This window comes from Gouania willdenowi, chromosome 18 (assembly GCF_900634775.1).
Source record: "Gouania willdenowi chromosome 18, fGouWil2.1, whole genome shotgun sequence".
Classification (NCBI taxonomy): Eukaryota; Metazoa; Chordata; class Actinopteri; order Blenniiformes; family Gobiesocidae; genus Gouania; species Gouania willdenowi.
Window position 1 is genome coordinate 23053893 of NC_041061.1, and position 17216 is coordinate 23071108.

General features: G+C 42.0%; 1 protein-coding gene across 1 annotated transcript; it reads left to right on the forward strand.

Annotated features, from left to right (window-relative positions):
* Positions 1-5414: 5414 nt before the first annotated feature.
* On the forward strand, positions 5415-16989 carry LOC114480179 (macrophage mannose receptor 1-like). Its single transcript, XM_028474075.1, has 5 exons — positions 5415-5464; positions 8674-9033; positions 9127-9480; positions 14230-14315; positions 16849-16989. The coding sequence occupies exons 1-5, from the start codon at positions 5428-5430 to the stop codon at positions 16987-16989; spliced, it is 978 nt and encodes a 325-aa protein (XP_028329876.1). The 5' UTR covers positions 5415-5427.
* The last annotated feature ends 227 nt before the right edge of the window (positions 16990-17216 follow it).

Consider the following 17216-nt stretch of genomic DNA (forward strand, 5'->3'; position numbering starts at 1 on the left):
ATCTTTAATCTTAATCTTAATCTTAATCTTAAAAAGCAATTAATTAACGCTAAAAGGTTGCCAAGCATGAGGGGGGCAATAACCGAGAGAGGAGGTGGACTGGCTATCGCCGCTGGTGGTTTAGATGAGGCCTATATTCTACTTAGACACTATGCAGCAAAACCTTGTGAATGCATGGACGTGAAAATTGAGGCATGAACGTGTGCAGTGCATGAATGACTGAATGATGACACGTTACGTATGCCTGAGAGAACCGCGTTGTGAGTGCGAATGTGCCGTGGACGTGTCATTGAGTGATTGACCGATGAATGGCTGTTTGACTACACATGTTCCTCTGTTTCACCTTCCTTTCCTCCTGGGTTTTGATTAGATCTTCTCCCTGTTTTTGCCAATTATGTAGTGGGGTGTTCAGATCTCACTGCTGCTCGTTAATAGAATTATGGTTTTAGGCCTTCTAAAAAGTTTACCAGGTTTTAAAGGTTATTTTTCTGGGTGTTTAAAATAACACCAAACGACATTTTTAATATATAATACCACTTTCAGTGGAATGACTGGCTTTGACCTTGACTGACCTTACTGTTCATGTTCAGTGTCCATGTTTTTGTTGTTGTATGTGTATACGCGTTGTTGTGTGCACTTGTCTATGTCTTCGTCTTAGTTGTTGTTATTGTGTTGTTTTTTCCAATATACAGGTCGCTGGCTGTATGTTCGAAGGAGACGAATCAAATCCAACTAAAGAAAAGAGATATTTTAAATTATTCATTTAAGTCTTAATGTTTTCCTCTCTTTCTGTTTCTGAGTGTTTCCTAAGAGAAAATGCCACCGCCTTTTCGACTCCGATCCTGCCTCCTCCAGCCGTCATGACTGGTCACTGCTTCTTATGATGAAGGATGAGAATTAAAGGGAAGTATTGTCCATAACTATAACTGGGAAGCAAAGGGGAAATAGATTGAAATAGACACGTGACAATATGACATATTGTGGATGTTCTAACATAATATCTATTCCAGAGACTACAGAGACTTCCAATCCAACTGCGAAAGTGGGGACAGATTTCCAAAGGGAGCATACAGTTGACCCTGGCTTTGACCTTTATGGCTGAGGAGGAGGAGGTTGAGGAGGCTGGAGGGCACAAAGGCAGGCGGACACAAGAGAGAGGAAAACAAAGACACATCCAAAATGATCAGATAAGTGATTTTCCAATGATATTTATCATATGGTTTTAAGAATCCAAATGTATTCTTATGTAAAAAAGGGAAGGGAGAGGGCCAACGTCCCTCTGATTTTTGATTTATATTTTATCATAGGAAAATAATATACCTCAAAACCCTCCAACCATTTTCTTCTTGTACCACCAGCACTTAGCGTGCAAGACCATAAAACACCTTCACTGGGTTTAGACACTTTTAAGAGTAAAATTAAGCGTTCTCAACATTGGGTTGGTGGCCCAATCTGGGTCGCCTGAGATTTAAAAAGGGTCCTCCTGAAATTCTTGATACTTGATTGATATAAGAGATATTTTAAAGTTAAGTAACTTCCAAGCATTTAAGGAAGCTCTCCAAACCGTGCTAGGGCTCGTCACTCCTACGAATGGGATAAATGCAGAGAGCAAAAGACAATATGATTGTTCGACTCAACTTAACTTTAATTCTGTCTAACATTAAAGGGCCAATAATCTTGCTTAATTTTGGTTCAGACACAGAATAGGAGACACTTTTGCCACCAATTTACCTTCAAAATTAAGTAAATTACATCTCAAATAATAATTATGAGGGAAAAATAATGAAATAAATGAACTGACAAATTCAGCGCTATAAAATAATTAGGTTATTTTATTAGGTGTGGAGTGTTAACATTATTCAGAATAAATAAAGGATAGAATAAGATTTCTCCTTCACAAATAAGAGATAGCAAAGAAAAAATAAAACAATTTAAATAAATAACATTATTTATTTATTTGGTTATATTTAGCTTTCTCACATCTCCATGTCTCCCAATTGTATGTATTCATCTTGAGAAGACATGTAGTCACACTCCACACTTCTCCGTCTGACTTGCATGTCCTTGTAAACAGTGGTTCTCAAATTGTTGCTTTTCACCAGGTATCAGCGTACCACTGGTAGTAGACGTACCACAGTTTGAGAATCACTGCAACTCCAGCTATGCTTCTCCTTGCTCCAGGAAAGGAGAATCGAATTAATACTTCCTGCTTTTCTTTCAGCCTCATATTTTCCCACTCACGTGTGAATGGGCTACAGATAACTTTGAGCTAGCATGGCTAAAAGCTCACTAATCCACACCTAACCATTGTGTGATTGTGCAGCAGCACCTTTTAGGATCTGAAAAGCTCTCAGATTCTGACCTCTGACCTGTCTCTGCCTTCTTGGCAGATGATTGCCGACACCAGCTGATGCTGAGACGGAGGTTGACCGAACAACAAAGGGGGAACCGACAAGGCCACTGAGTGAGGCGGCGTAATAACAACTACACCGTCTAAGCTGACCTCTCAGGTGCGGTGCACAAAGAAGCGTTCCTTTGCCTTGTGGGATCACAGGAGCTGATTTTCTTTTTCACGAGACACACACTGTTGAAAAAAACGCTCCAGAACAAGAGCCTAGACCAAGCCCTGAGGACCCCGCCGACGTGGGATTTTGTTCTTCCTTTGCTTTGTTTATAAGCCAAACCAAAGGCTTATAGCTAGGTGGAGGGTGGACAACCTCACACCTAGCTGCAGGAATACAGTCATAAACCCTTCTGCTGCGATTGAGGAAAACACTCAAGGTTCTTCACTCATGATGCCGCCAATCAAGTGCGGTGATTCTAACCATGGTTCCACTATTCTTCTAGCTATTGGTGACCCCAGTCACCACTGAACTCAGTCAATGAAGACGAATGATGTCCTTGATGCAAATGATGATTTTTGCTTATCTAGATGGTAATAGAGGATGATTTTTGATGATTCATGCCATTGATAATAATGATAAAGTTTTTTAGGGTTTATTTCCACATTTTTCTTGATATATCTGTGCCTCACAAAAGAAGAATATATCCAATGTATGACAATAACGATGCTAATGGTTAACCCTGACAGACAGCAAAGGTGGAATATAATAATTTTGTTTCTTGATTTGGTCGTTGATGGCGACCAAAAGTGGGGAATGTTATGGCAATTTTTATATTCATCATCATATCGTCAAATGTATGTTCATGTGTACAATTTGTCATGTTTTAATACATGATGACTCCATTACTCTTTGCACTTTTGAACAGCTGAATCATGTTAGATTAAACAGTACAGATCGTATTGTACTCAGTGCAACACAGAGTCTCTGCTGAAGGCCAAAACTCAAACTCACATGCAGATATACACGAACGCACACACTATCAAGGATAGATAAGACTGGCGCCCAATCTTCCTCATAACATGCACACCTTCATCATCCTCACATGTTTCCACTGTTGGGCATCTGACTCCCTCCTTCTCCTTACCTCAGGGTGGAACTTTTCTGTTATCTGTATAAAGGCTTAAGCTGTGAACTGTTAGTTAGAGCGGGTCTTGCCTTTTTGCTCTGCCACCAGCCTTTCCCTTTCAATCTTTCAGGATGGAAGCTTCTTTTTTACTCCTTTTTATTTTATTTTATAATAAATCTTTTTTATAAAATCATCAATGCCTCGCCTGGACTCCATCATTCAACCAGAGCAATAAATCATGTCTCCAAATGAGGTCAACCGCAAATTTGCCGTGACAGGCCAAAAAAACAAATAACTCGTGTAAATACGTTGTGAAATGGGACAGAGAGCTTACAGTACCTTCCTAAAGAGCAGCAGGATAGGACACAGTTACACGTTCTGTTAGATTAATAACTGAGATTTTAGCGTCTCCCACAGCGGAAGGAACTACGTAAGTCAGCATGAAAAAAATCAGCCAATCACAAGCACCATAAATACACACTCCATTCAAAAAGTGTTAAAGAAAGTAAAGTGTGCAACAAATGTGTCTAATAAGTCATTAGTGAATACCAGAGAACCCTATGAGTGAGCATGACACATTAAAATAAAATATGTAATGAAAATAACATGTAAACTTAAAGACAAGCAATGTGAAATTAACAGTAAATATGCAATGTGTTGACTTGTATATAAACTGTAAGTATATTAAATAAACACATGTGCTTCATATACACATTTAAGTTTTTATTTAGGCTGTTTTATAATTCAGGAATTATATATCGAGATTCAAGATTTATGGGAGTTTTGTATTTTGGTGATATAGAAAACTACAATATTTCATATATCAATATAAGTATATATTATATCTTATTATGTATATAAAGTACTAGTTTTAGGAGTCGCTGCTTTTACTTCTCAGAACAGCATGTAAATCTTAGTTAAATGGATTATTTGATTAAGGTCATTATAAACAAATCTTTGCTTATCCTTGTTTTCAAGGTGACCTTGGGCAACAAGAAAAAGCAAGTAGCAAATTTGTTTAAATCACTTCCCAATGTTTACACAATCTAGAGTGAAACAATCCACTGAACATATAAGGATGAAAATGATCTTACTCACCCTCATGTGTGTTTCCGGTTAGTAGTCAATTATCTGGATCTCTTTTGGAAGAAAGTTCTGATCTGAAAAGATCTAAACGTGACAAAGACAGAGAACAGTTATTTTTAAAGCTAACTACTGTAGTTAAAGGTGTTGCATCTTGTGGTGTGGATGACGATGACAAAAAGGGGATGTGAAAGTAGTCTTTGGGACAACTGATATGTAAATAATAGGCAGTTTATTAATACAATCAGAGTCGTGAACAAGTAACAAAAAATGAGACCTGTGAGATCACTGCATACTCTGCCTGGTCAGGGAAAACGAACCGTATATCTCCAACAAAGACATAACTCCAAAAATTGCTCATTACCCTACAGGGAATCAGTTTACTCTGGACAATATGACAGAGGAAACGGTTTATCAATCAAATTGGTACTTGAACCAGAATACAAGCCTGTCTAGCTCCGGCAGATAATGTATACTAACGTAATTATGGCATACATCTGGTATCCTGTCTATGGAATCAGTATGTCTTACTGCACACACAGAACAGCAGAATAAACATCCTTCAAATAACTAATCCTTTGCTGACAACAACAGTAGAGAAGATAAAATGAGGCACTGAAAAAGGTCTGATCAGATTATTGGTCGACACTTTTCAGTCAAGAAGAAAATTACATAATGACTAATATCTTTTCCACAGGGTGAACCACAGAGGAATTAGCATTTCATTTGATTAAGGTCATGATAAACAAATCTTTGCTCGTCCTTGTTTAAAGGTGACCTTGGGCAACAAGAAAAAACAAGTAGCAAATTTGTTTAAATTGTGCCCTAATATATACACAATCTAGAGTGAAACAATCCACTGAGCAGCTCAGGATGGCGAGGATCTTACTGGCTCTCATGTGTCTTTCAGGTTAGTAGTCAATTATTTGGTTCAGAAAGTTATGATATGAAGACCTAAAAGTGGCAAAAACAATAAGCAGTTATTATAACTGACTATAACTATTTAAAAGGCTTACAGACTGAATGACAGCTTTTGAGGAAAACTATTGTAAACAAGTTTGTTCTACTGGACCTGTGGGTTTGGCAACAAGTTGGAGCTATCTTGCTGTTAAAGTTTGAAGATAAAATTTATTTTCTGAAATCTCATAAATGTTGAAGAATATTAAAAAAGGAGAAGGCTGTAATAGTACCATTAAAAAAATAATGATTATGGTTTAAAGCTCCTAAATATTTGTGGGTTTTTGCTATTCTTAAATGCTTGTAATGTGCCTGTAATTTCAGCATCACATGTTGTTGTAACAATGAATGATAGTGTTGAACTGGATGAATTAATTAATATAATCGAGACATTACCAGATAAAATGTTTTCTAATCTCTGGTTCTTTCTGCAACCTAGCACAAAATGTCCTATGTCTATCACACAATGTTTTTCTATTAAGTTGAAGAGAAATGTTTGCTGATAAACATGAGATCACAAATCTGAAATCAGTCTGTATGGTGTTAGATGGTAACGTAAGCCACCTTATAAGGGCTGGATTTGGTATCAGATATACTCTGATCCATTTTGGGGGATAAATTAATCTATTTTCCCGTCATCCTTCCAATATTTTGAACGTTCCAACAAAGACGCAGTGATCCACTTTAACATGTGTTTTTGTCTGCAGTTAAATTAGCACATTTTTACATATGAGAACCTTTAGCAATTAAGGTCCTGAGTGCTTCTTTTTAATAATTATGAAGTGGTGTTATGGTGGTTTTAGATGAGAATGCATATATATTGTACATAATTATTTTAATACAAATATAATAATTACAGAACTACCAGAGAGAGACCAAGGCACCAATTCATAGTTATCCTCTAATCACTAAACAAGATCCCATCACCCCAGGTATGCAGTCTGTTACTTTCCTTATTTTCCTACTGACCACTGCCCCAAAGACGTACACACCAACTGGGAAGAAGCTGGGTCAGTATTTTGCTATCTTAATATTTCTTACAAGATAAACCCTAATTCTAAGCCTAACCCGAACCCTAACCCTAAAAATTAAAGGAAAGATTAATACCTTTTTTTCAAAATGACAGACATGCGTGCGCAGGTTTGTACTCACCTCTATTTGAAGGGCATACGATGAGCCTTGCACTCCATTAACTCATGCACGATGCTCTGTATGTCCATTTTCTTTACTCTCTCATCCTGTATGGACATCATGGCAAGTCCACTCAGTCTCTCCTGTCCCACTGTGCTCCTCAACTGGTTTTTAATATGTTTTAACTTGAAGAATGAGCGGGACACGTGACTGACGTGCGCGCGCATACACTGTGCAGAAACCGTGTTGTTACATATATGACGGTTGAAAAATGGGAATGAATGAACCGTTGTTTAGGCTCATAAATAGTTTGTAGTATTGTTACGAAGCCGAGCAAACACCCAATCAGACCAGTCAAGTCAAAAATGTAACAGAATTTATTGAGACCAAAAATGAAGGTAGTCGCAGTCCAGGAGCCAACCGTGGAGGCAGCAGGGCAGAGTCTGGAGGTGAATCACTATCACGTAGGATAACTGACGATCTGGCGTCGAGTGGAGGAGAAGACCAGGTTGTATACTGGAGCATGTTGGTGGTGATGAGCTGCAGGTGCTGATGAGCTGCAGGTGAGTAACGAGCTCCAGCAGCAGTGCCGACTCCTCCCCACTCCACACCAACAAGGACAGACAGGAACAAGAGGGAGGGGAAAACAGAGGACACAGGAGGGGGGAGCCACCAAATCATGACAAGTATGTAGGAAGCTGAGGATGCGGCCACCTTTTTAAAGAAACTCACTTTAAGTACAGGTGAACGATTGTGGGACCCATGCAGCATTCCTGAAAACTTGTGGTCATCAGATGTACGTTCCTGGCCCGATGTTCAATTGCCAGATATTTATACAAATCTGATAGAAAAACCCATTGTATGAACGAAAGAAAAACTAAAGGCATTATGTCTCTAGATGTTTATAACTGTCTTGAACGGGCAGGTAGGATGGCTGCTGTACTCCCGTTAACAAATGTTTCCATGTATTTCTGCGTATTCTGATCAGTTTCAATGAATGAGTTTCCATCTCTACATTAAGTCTCCTCCTCACTGTCCCACATCTGCATTTCAGTCCATTTACAGATTTTTATGATAACTTTTTACTGGATCTAGACTGAGATAGCACTATCCGCTCCCGTGCACCATCGCTTCAGTCCTGTGGTTGTTTTGCACTGAGCCTGCGTGCTCATGCACCTAATTTAGTATGCATACGTCACACAAAGCAGGTCAATATAACACCTGTATAAATCTGCATGATGGATGATGTTAGACAGCTCATACTCTGGGTGCCTCTGGGCACAAGTCATGGAGGGCCCGCCTTCTTCAGCTCCCCTGAGCCGTGGAAGGGGCCCGGCTCCTTTATGTCCTACCTCCTATTCGGGCTCCCCCGGGGCCGGGCCGGGGGTTTGCCGCCCTCCCAGCCCCCCCATAGCTCTGCCCTTGATCTGACGTGTTTGTGACCCAATGCGACGCAGTGGTTGGACAAAATAATAGACTATCGTATTTAATTAACACTTCCTGTGAGGTAAGGAGGGGAAGGAAGACTGTTAATGATTAACTGCTGCTGCTACTGTGATAAACACATGCTCAAGTAGTGTGCTTGTGTTTAAGTCAACTCATGCATAGGCAGCTTGTTTTTGGGAGCGCTCTGAAAGTGACTTTTCAGATGGCTAAAATTCCAGAAAATAGCTAAGTTTGGGAAGATAAACTTCAAATTCTATGAGATTTTGGTGTTTAGAACAAATGGAGATAGGTGAAATATAGCAAAATACTGGATCTTTAAAGGTTTAGATGATCAATATACGTCTGACTGAATCTTGTATTTGTGTTTTAGTGGTCAAGTGATGTGGTGTGTTTGGTGATTTTTGGACTTCCAATTGACAAGAATCAATCAACAACACTAACTTATACATGGACACTTGGTTTTGGAGTTTAGTTACTCTTTAAAGTAACTTTGGTCCTTTGTTGTCATACATTAAGTCAGACTTCTTCAAACCCCTGCATGTACATTGTGCTTCCACATTCATTAAAGTGTTTATTTCTCCACAGGGTGGTCTTCCTCCACATGCCTACAGTACCACTATGTTGCTGATCAAAAGACTTGGACTGAAGCTCAGACCTACTGCAGGCAGACTTATGCAGACCTGGCCACAATTGGAAACAAAGAGCAGAACGACCAGCTTCTAGACACCATTACATCAAATGGTCAGAGCTCAGAGGTCTGGATGGGTCTGTACAGCACAATCGACTGGAGATGGTCAGATGGATTCTCAGGAGTCGGTGCTAACTATAGTAACTGGAGACATGGTCAACCTAACTTTCATTCAGCTCATGAGTTTTGTGTTTTAGCAACATCTGTATGGTATGACGTGCTTTGTTCAGCTAAGCGGTGTTTTGTTTGTTACAATGGTGAGAATATGAAAAATCAAAACTTAATTTCTATAAAATATAATCATAGTGTAAGAATACTCCTCTCTAAAACCCTAATGATTGTCTCAACAGGGTCACAGCTGGATCCCAACGTTTTTTTTGTGAATTCTTATGAAACTTGGCCAGTTGCACAGAAATACTGTCGAGAAAATTATGTGGACCTGGTGACTGTGACAAATATCAAAGTGGTGGAAAAGATTAACAGTGAGACAGGGGGCTCAAAGGTATGGATTGGGCTACACAGAGCTCCAAACTTTTTCTGGTCAGATGGAAGCAACTTCACCTTCAACAACTGGGACAGTGTTGCTAATAAGCTCAACTCCATGAAAGTTATCTGTGCTGTGACCTCATCAACCATGGGGGGAAAATGGAAGTTTTTATCCTGTGAAGAAAAACTGCCATTTGTCTGCTACAGTATACCTCATGGTTAGTGGGATAATGATAATCATGAAATGAAACTGAGAAAAGTGTTTTATAAATTAGGCAAATACTGCCTAACATTTTTTACCCTAATCCAAAAAATTATTAGTGAAAAGGAGGAACTATTATTGGGAAGATGTTGGACAATCTAGACGTGGATATAAAAGAGGAAGTGGTGTCTAAACAGAAGTCCTTCTATTAATAAAACCGAAACTAATCAATTTACAAAGCAAACATGAGGAAAAGTAGAAACCAAAGCTACCTAAATAACTGACTAATTGACATTGATGACAATCCTATCACAATGCAGTAAACATGACGAGTGCAAACACTTCTTTAATTGGTGAGGGAAAACAATCAGTACACACGGCCCACCTGAGTGGAAACACAAGGGACTAAACACAAACACAGTCTACTTAACAAAACAGGGTGTGTGGAAACACACAGACATGAACCACACACACAGACAACCAACTAAATACCAAAAAAATAACTGAAAACTAAATAAAACCAGGTTCACTGACAAAATGGAAACTCATAGAAAATAGAACCCAAAGAGGGTTTGAACCTAAAACATTCCAGACACAGTACATAAAAGAGATTGTGCCACTTTTAAAACTAGATATAAATAATTGCAAAACAAACACAGAAGATAGGTGTACAACTGATACAACTATTTACTTCTTGTATGATACAACTAAAGTTTTAATCATAGTTTTTGTCGACTACATTTTTTAAAATGACAATGGTAAATGGACTTGATTAATATAGCGCTTTATCACCACTCTGGAGTAGTCTCAAAGCGCTTCACAATATCAGGGAATTCACCCATTCACACACCAATAGGACTGAGCTGCTATGCAAGGCACTAGTCGACCACTGGGAGCAACTTAGGGTTCAGTTCTTGCCCAAGGACACTTTGTGAGACTGGAATCGAACCTTCAACCTCTCAATCAGAAGCTGACCCCTCTACTACCTGAGACCCGGTCGCCCAAATGTCAAAAACTAGACTATGGCTAACTAAAATAAATACATGTGAACAAAAACTACATTAAAGTGTATCAATATTTTTGTTAGTTTATAAAAATGTAACAATAATTTCATCACATGGAACGAAATTCAATCAGAACTCATGTGATTATATTGTTTTACGCATTGATCACATCAAATACGTCATTGAATTTAAAAACATTAAATCAGGTTGATCAATGACAACTGAAACTTGAAAAAATGTATAAACTCCTAAGCTTTATATTTAGCTCTATTATTTCTGTAACAGATTTAGTCGACTAAAATCTTAATATCATTTATTGACTCAAACTATATGTCACGGTTTGCTGTGGGTGTGGACCCAAATGCAAGGAGAGACGGAGGCAGGATAGACGCATAACGTTCTTGGAACCAGTCCATGTTTATTCTCAAAATCAAAATCAAAACTTAAATCCAAAAACAGGAGGGGAGCAGGAACAGGGAGCAAGACCAGACACACTGCACACGAAGGGAGACCACAAACCTGACAACATAATACAACGAACCAGCAACCACACTGTGACCAAGCACACATTTAAATAGTGAAGGAGGCCTGATTAGGAATGGGCCACACCTGGGTGCAAACATGAGGGAGCTACTCAATCACCAAGCACTCACACAGACATCACTGAGGGGTGGAGCCACAAGCAGGAATCCCTAAAACACAGACAAGAGTTAACACCAGACAAGACTCAAAATACACAAAGACACAGAACAACTGAACTTAACTAACAGAACATGACATAACCCCCCCTTTAAGGAGCGGGTTCCAAACGCTCTCTAAACAAAAAAAATCTAACCACCCAAACACCAAACCAGGGTGGGTGGACGGGGGACCCGGAGGAGGGTCAAAACAGTTCCGGCGGCCTCCCATGAGACGGAGCCGGCGAGGCAGGGGACCAGGAGTCCGGCGGCCTCCCATGAGGCGGAGCCGGCGAGGCAGGGGACCAGGAGTCCGGCGGCCTCCCATGAGGCGGAGCCGGCGAGGCAGGGGACCAGGAGTCCGGCGGCCTCCCATGAGGCGGAGCCGGCGAAGCAGGGGACCAGGAGTCCGGCGGCCTCCCATGAGGCGGAGCCGGCGAAGCAGGGGACCAGGAGTCCGGCGGCCTCCCATGAGGCGGAGCCGGCGAAGCAGACGGGAAGACCTCTGGCGAAGAGCGCTCAGACGAGGCAGGCGGGAAGACCTCCGGCAGGCCGGGCTCAGACGGGACAGGCGGGAAGACCTCCGGCGAAGAGGGCTCAGACGGGACAGGCGGGAAGACCTCCGGCGAAGAGGGCTCAGATGGGACAGGCGCGCTGGGAGTTGGCGGCCTGGTGCGGGGAGCCGGCACTGGCGGCGACGTTGGCGGCCTGGTGCGGGGAGCCGGCACTGGCGGCGACGTTGGCGGCCTGGTGCGGGGAGCCGGCACTGGCGGCGACGTTGGCGGCCTGGTGCGGGGAGCCGGCACTGGCGGCGACGTTGGCGGCCTGGTGCGGGGAGCCGGCACTGGCGGCGACGTTGGCGGCCTGGTGCGGGGAGCCGGCACTGGCGGCGACGTTGGCGGCCTGGTGCGGGGAGCCGGCACTGGCGGCGACGTTGGCGGCCTGGTGCGGGGAGCCGGCACTGGCGGCGACGTTGGCGGCCTGGTGCGGGGAGCCGGGACTGGCGGCAGGGCGGGCGGCGGCCGGGTGCGTGGAGCCGGGACTGGCGGCAGGGCGGGCGGCGGCCGGGTGCGTGGAGCCGGGACTGGCGGCAGGGCGGGCGGCGGCCGGGTGCGTGGAGCCGGGACTGGCGGCAGGGCAGGCGGCGGCCGGGTGCGTGGAGCCGGGACTGGCGGCAGGGCAGGCGGCGGCCGGGTGCGTGGAGCCGGGACTGGCGGCAGGGCAGGCGGCGGCCGGGTGCGTGGAGCCGGGACTGGCGGCAGGGCAGGCGGCGGCCGGGTGCGTGGAGCCGGGACTGGCGGCAGGGCAGGCGGCGGCCGGGTGCGTGGAGCCGGGACTGGAACGCTAGCCTGACGGCTAGGGGACACAGGAACGCTAGCCTGACGGCTAGGAGACACAGGAACGCTAGCCTGACGGCTAGGAGACACAGGAACGCTAGCCTGACGGCTAGGAGACACAGGAACGCTAGCCTGGGAGCTAAGAGACACAGGAACGCTAGCCTGGGAGCTAAGAGACACAGGAACGCTAGCCTGGGAGCTAAGAGACACAGGAACGCTAGCCTGGGAGCTAAGAGACACAGGAACGCTAGCCTGGGAGCTAAGAGACACAGGAACGCTAGCCTGGGAGCTAAGAGACACAGGAACGCTAGCCTGGGAGCTAAGAGACACAGGAACGCTAGCCTGGGAGCTAAGAGACACAGGAACGCTAGCCTGGGAGCTAAGAGACACAGGAACGCTAGCCTGGGAGCTAGGAGACACAGGAACGCTAGCCTGGGAGCTAGGAGACACAGGAACGCTAGCCTGGGAGCTAGGAGACACAGGAACGCTAGCCTGAGAGCTAGGTAAAACAGGGACGCTAGCCTGGGAGCTAGGAGACTGGCGGGGCTGACCCTTCCTTCTCGACCGACCTTTACCTCGTTGTAGGCTCCGGGGTCCTCCCAAAGCCAGTCGAGTTCCCCAGTAGGGATCCCTAACAGGCTCGTCCTCCCATCCATACAACAAATCTTCCCTTGCCTCCAGCAGGTAGCTCTGCCAGTAGGCAGTCCTTTCGGCCATGTCCATCTCAGCCAAATCTGTCTCCGCTGGATCCACTTGTGGCTGGTTCGTTCTGTCACGGTTTGCTGTGGGTGTGGACCCAAATGCAAGGAGAGACGGAGGCAGGATAGACGCATAACGTTCTTGGAACCAGTCCATGTTTATTCTCAAAATCAAAATCAAAACTTAAATCCAAAAACAGGAGGGGAGCAGGAACAGGGAGCAAGACCAGACACACTGCACACGAAGGGAGACCACAAACCTGACAACATAATACAACGAACCAGCAACCACACTGTGACCAAGCACACATTTAAATAGTGAAGGAGGCCTGATTAGGAATGGGCCACACCTGGGTGCAAACATGAGGGAGCTACTCAATCACCAAGCACTCACACAGACATCACTGAGGGGTGGAGCCACAAGCAGGAATCCCTAAAACACAGACAAGAGTTAACACCAGACAAGACTCAAAATACACAAAGACACAGAACAACTGAACTTAACTAACAGAACATGACACTATATCTAAAATAATCCTGATAACTTCATTTTGACTGAAACTATGTTGCATTTTAGCCCAAAGACTATAAATAAAACTAAATAAAACATTTGCTGTCATAATTAACACTGATTGTAACCTTGCATATTGGATGATATTGATTGTACCCACTGTTATTACTTATTTTGTAGGGAGGATTAATAGAAAAGACTTGATCATGTGATATTACTCTAACAGAAAACATTAATCAGCAACAGGTATGAGAAAAAACTGGCCCATTCATTATTAACCAATGGATTATGGAGATTTCAACCTTTAAATTTAGAATGCTCTTCAACTGAATACAAATAATAATAATAACAATAAAAAGATTTTTAAAAAACTCAATAAATCCAATAAAAACTATATATCATGTAAGAAATTTTAGATGCAGGCCAATATATTCCGATTTGTTTGTATTTTAAGAAAATAAATGTTAAAATACAGCATTACAATTAATGGCATTACTACGAACACTAATTAAAGCTTTTTCTTTTTTCTGATGAGCAGCATATAGACTGCAGCTTAAGATAACTTCTGGGAATTCTGCCTTGGACCTCAATGACCCAGCAGTGAAAAAGGACCTCCTCAAAAAGGTGAATCCCAAACTTTCAAAGGCCAATTTTAAGGTTTTTTATAATAACACAAGGCTTGAATCAGACAGATCATGTCTTCATGTGAGGGCTGGCAAAGGTGACCATTATAGCTTAATGACACCAATCTGAAATGTATACACCTGCTATAAAGGCAAACTACAAGGTGACCCTAGGTCAGGGTTGGCAATATGTGGCTCTGGAGCCATGAATAGACGCCTCATTGGCTGTGGAGGGACATGCTGAAAGTGCTGCCATCTTGGTGCATGTACATCTACAGGGTATTGGTAAGAGGTGGAGAATTATTCACTGAATCTTCCAAACTTTTTTAGTACACAAGATGCTTAAATATTTTGAAAATGCTGGTTTTATTATCTTATTATCTTTTCTGTGGAATCACTTTTCACAGGTAATGTTTTCGTACAGGTAATCACACTATGATTCTGAATCAACGCCATGTTTCAATTTAAAACTAAACTGAAGGCAAAGGTATTAATTGAAAACAGCTATTGACAAATGTTGCTGGGGGTGGGGTACTGCAAAGTAACCCCTTAGCCCTTCAGCTGGCTGCTCCGAGAGGTGACAAAAATGTTTCATCTTTGAAGAAGAACATTCAAACAGCCATAACTTCTTCAAATATTAATAGATTTCTAAGTGTGTGACATCAATGGAAAGCTTAGAAACCACACTTTCAGAATCTGTAAATAACTCAAAATTATTTCTGACAATTAGTATGATTTATATGTGTCTTTACATTTAAAGTCATTCAAAATGCCCTATAGGACAATTAGTTTATATTTTACTATCAATTTTAGAAAGAGATTGTTCTAAGGGTATATGATTTTTTTTCAATGGCTACGTTTACATGAGAGTTTTAATTCCCCTTTAATCCAGAATAAAAATGTAATCCTCTTTAAAAAGATTATTAATTCCCTTGTAAACACCTAATTCCTAACTAAAAAGGCCAATCCGAAGTAGGCGGTTGGTTTGTTCTGATTTTAATTCCGAATTGAATAATTCCTCGATCTTGTATACGTTTTGTTCCGCTTTAAATAATACTGGTCGTTCTGCCATGCTCATCCTGTCACGAAGACGTGCTGACGAGCACATAATCCAGGATGGCCGCCCGAAGTAAGCGTTGGACTCGAGCCGAGATTATTTAAGAGCCTTAGATGTTATGGATATAATGAAAAGAGTGGATGGATGGACATATTACACACACACAGACATACAAAGACACAGACACAGACACACACACACACATACACACACACACACACACACACACACACACACATCAGAAAATGGCAGAAGCTTCATTGGGCAACATGAAGCATTACATCAGGCCACATAGCTTCACAAATGTCGTGCGGGTCATTGAAAGTTCTCCTTCTACTCAAAATCCTGTAGAGTGGAGGTAGAGCAGCCATTGCACAAACTCCTGGCTTTGATTGGCTACAGTATGGTCTTCTGCCTCTATTCTCTGGTACTCTATCTCACTTCTCCTGCTCAGCTGACGAAAGTAAAGCAGTGTGTTATTGTCAAGCTGTTGCTTCAAAACAGTCAAAATAAAAGTGAAAATAGTAGCTATTAAGTGGTCTTTCTCTGTTGTAGCCGAAAAGAAAGGGTTTGTTTTTATTTTTTTCCGGTAGACGTGAATACGTTATGTTCGGCCCCTGTCCAATCAGAAGCCTTCCCAAACCACAGGCCTGAAGCAGAATTGAATGAAGGCGATTAAACATGTTTTCCATGTAAACCTCAATTCGGAATTACTATTTCCATGTAAACACGAAGCAGAACACTTGAATTCTGTATTATTTAATTCAGAATAAATGATTCACAATTAAAAAAAGCATCATGTAACCGTGGCCATTGTTTAAAAAAGCAACCTTCAGCGTTTCAACTTTGTTACCTCTCTGTGATCGTGTGTAAAGTTCAGAAATTGCCCAATGCAGGGGCTGAACAGACCATTAGAAGTGCTGAGTAAGGAGAGTCTGCAGAAAAAGGTATTAGGCCAGCCAATGAAATAACAGAAGAGGTGTCAAGTTCAAGGCACTTTAAAAGTGTGGGGTTTTCAGCTGTTATAGTCTCAGTGTTTTATGATCTGATCTTTTGGCTCTTGCTAACATTTTCATGTAACTCACAACTGGAAAACTCTCCTCACATTTTGTATATGCATTGTCATTGTTTGTGTTTTAGGGGGATTGGTTTTGGGGTAGTGCAAGATTAGACAAATATCATTATAAAGTTCTTTTAGAGTCTGAGTAGTAGCTCGTAAATCTTTCCATAAAAATCTAGAAGTTTAAATCATGTTCATCCAGAGTCATTCAGTGATTTTGTGTCTAAAGTTGTTAGAAAATACAGAGCAGAAATCATTCTGAATGACTGAAGGAGGCAGAAAAAGGCTGACAGACCTCAGGAGATGAGCAACAAACTAATGTTCTTAACTCAACTCTAAAGGAAAACATTTGAACCCTAAAGTTGTGTGTGAAATGATTTTGAATTGTGTAACAATCTCAGACAAACTGTTTTCCAGCTTGAAGAAAGACTGAAGTCGAAAGTAGAGAGAAAAGTCACCCTGAAGTGGAGAAACCCACAAGATGGGAAGGTCTTCAAAAAGCTTCATACAGTTGTGGACAGTAATGGTCCTGAAGACTGTAATGGAGATGATGTTTAAGTGCTGTAGTCATACTTTAGTTTGAAACTTTAACAACAAATACTGCACTTTCTACTCAACTACATCAAGGCTGTAGGGAAACTAAGTACTGATACTATAAGTAGATGTTCTAGTACTTTATTCTGCAATATTTATTCTTTATAAATAGTTGATCACAGATAGACTTTGATGCATTTTACTTTGTTATCTAACACTGTGGAAAAAGAAACCACAAAGATTATCCTTAA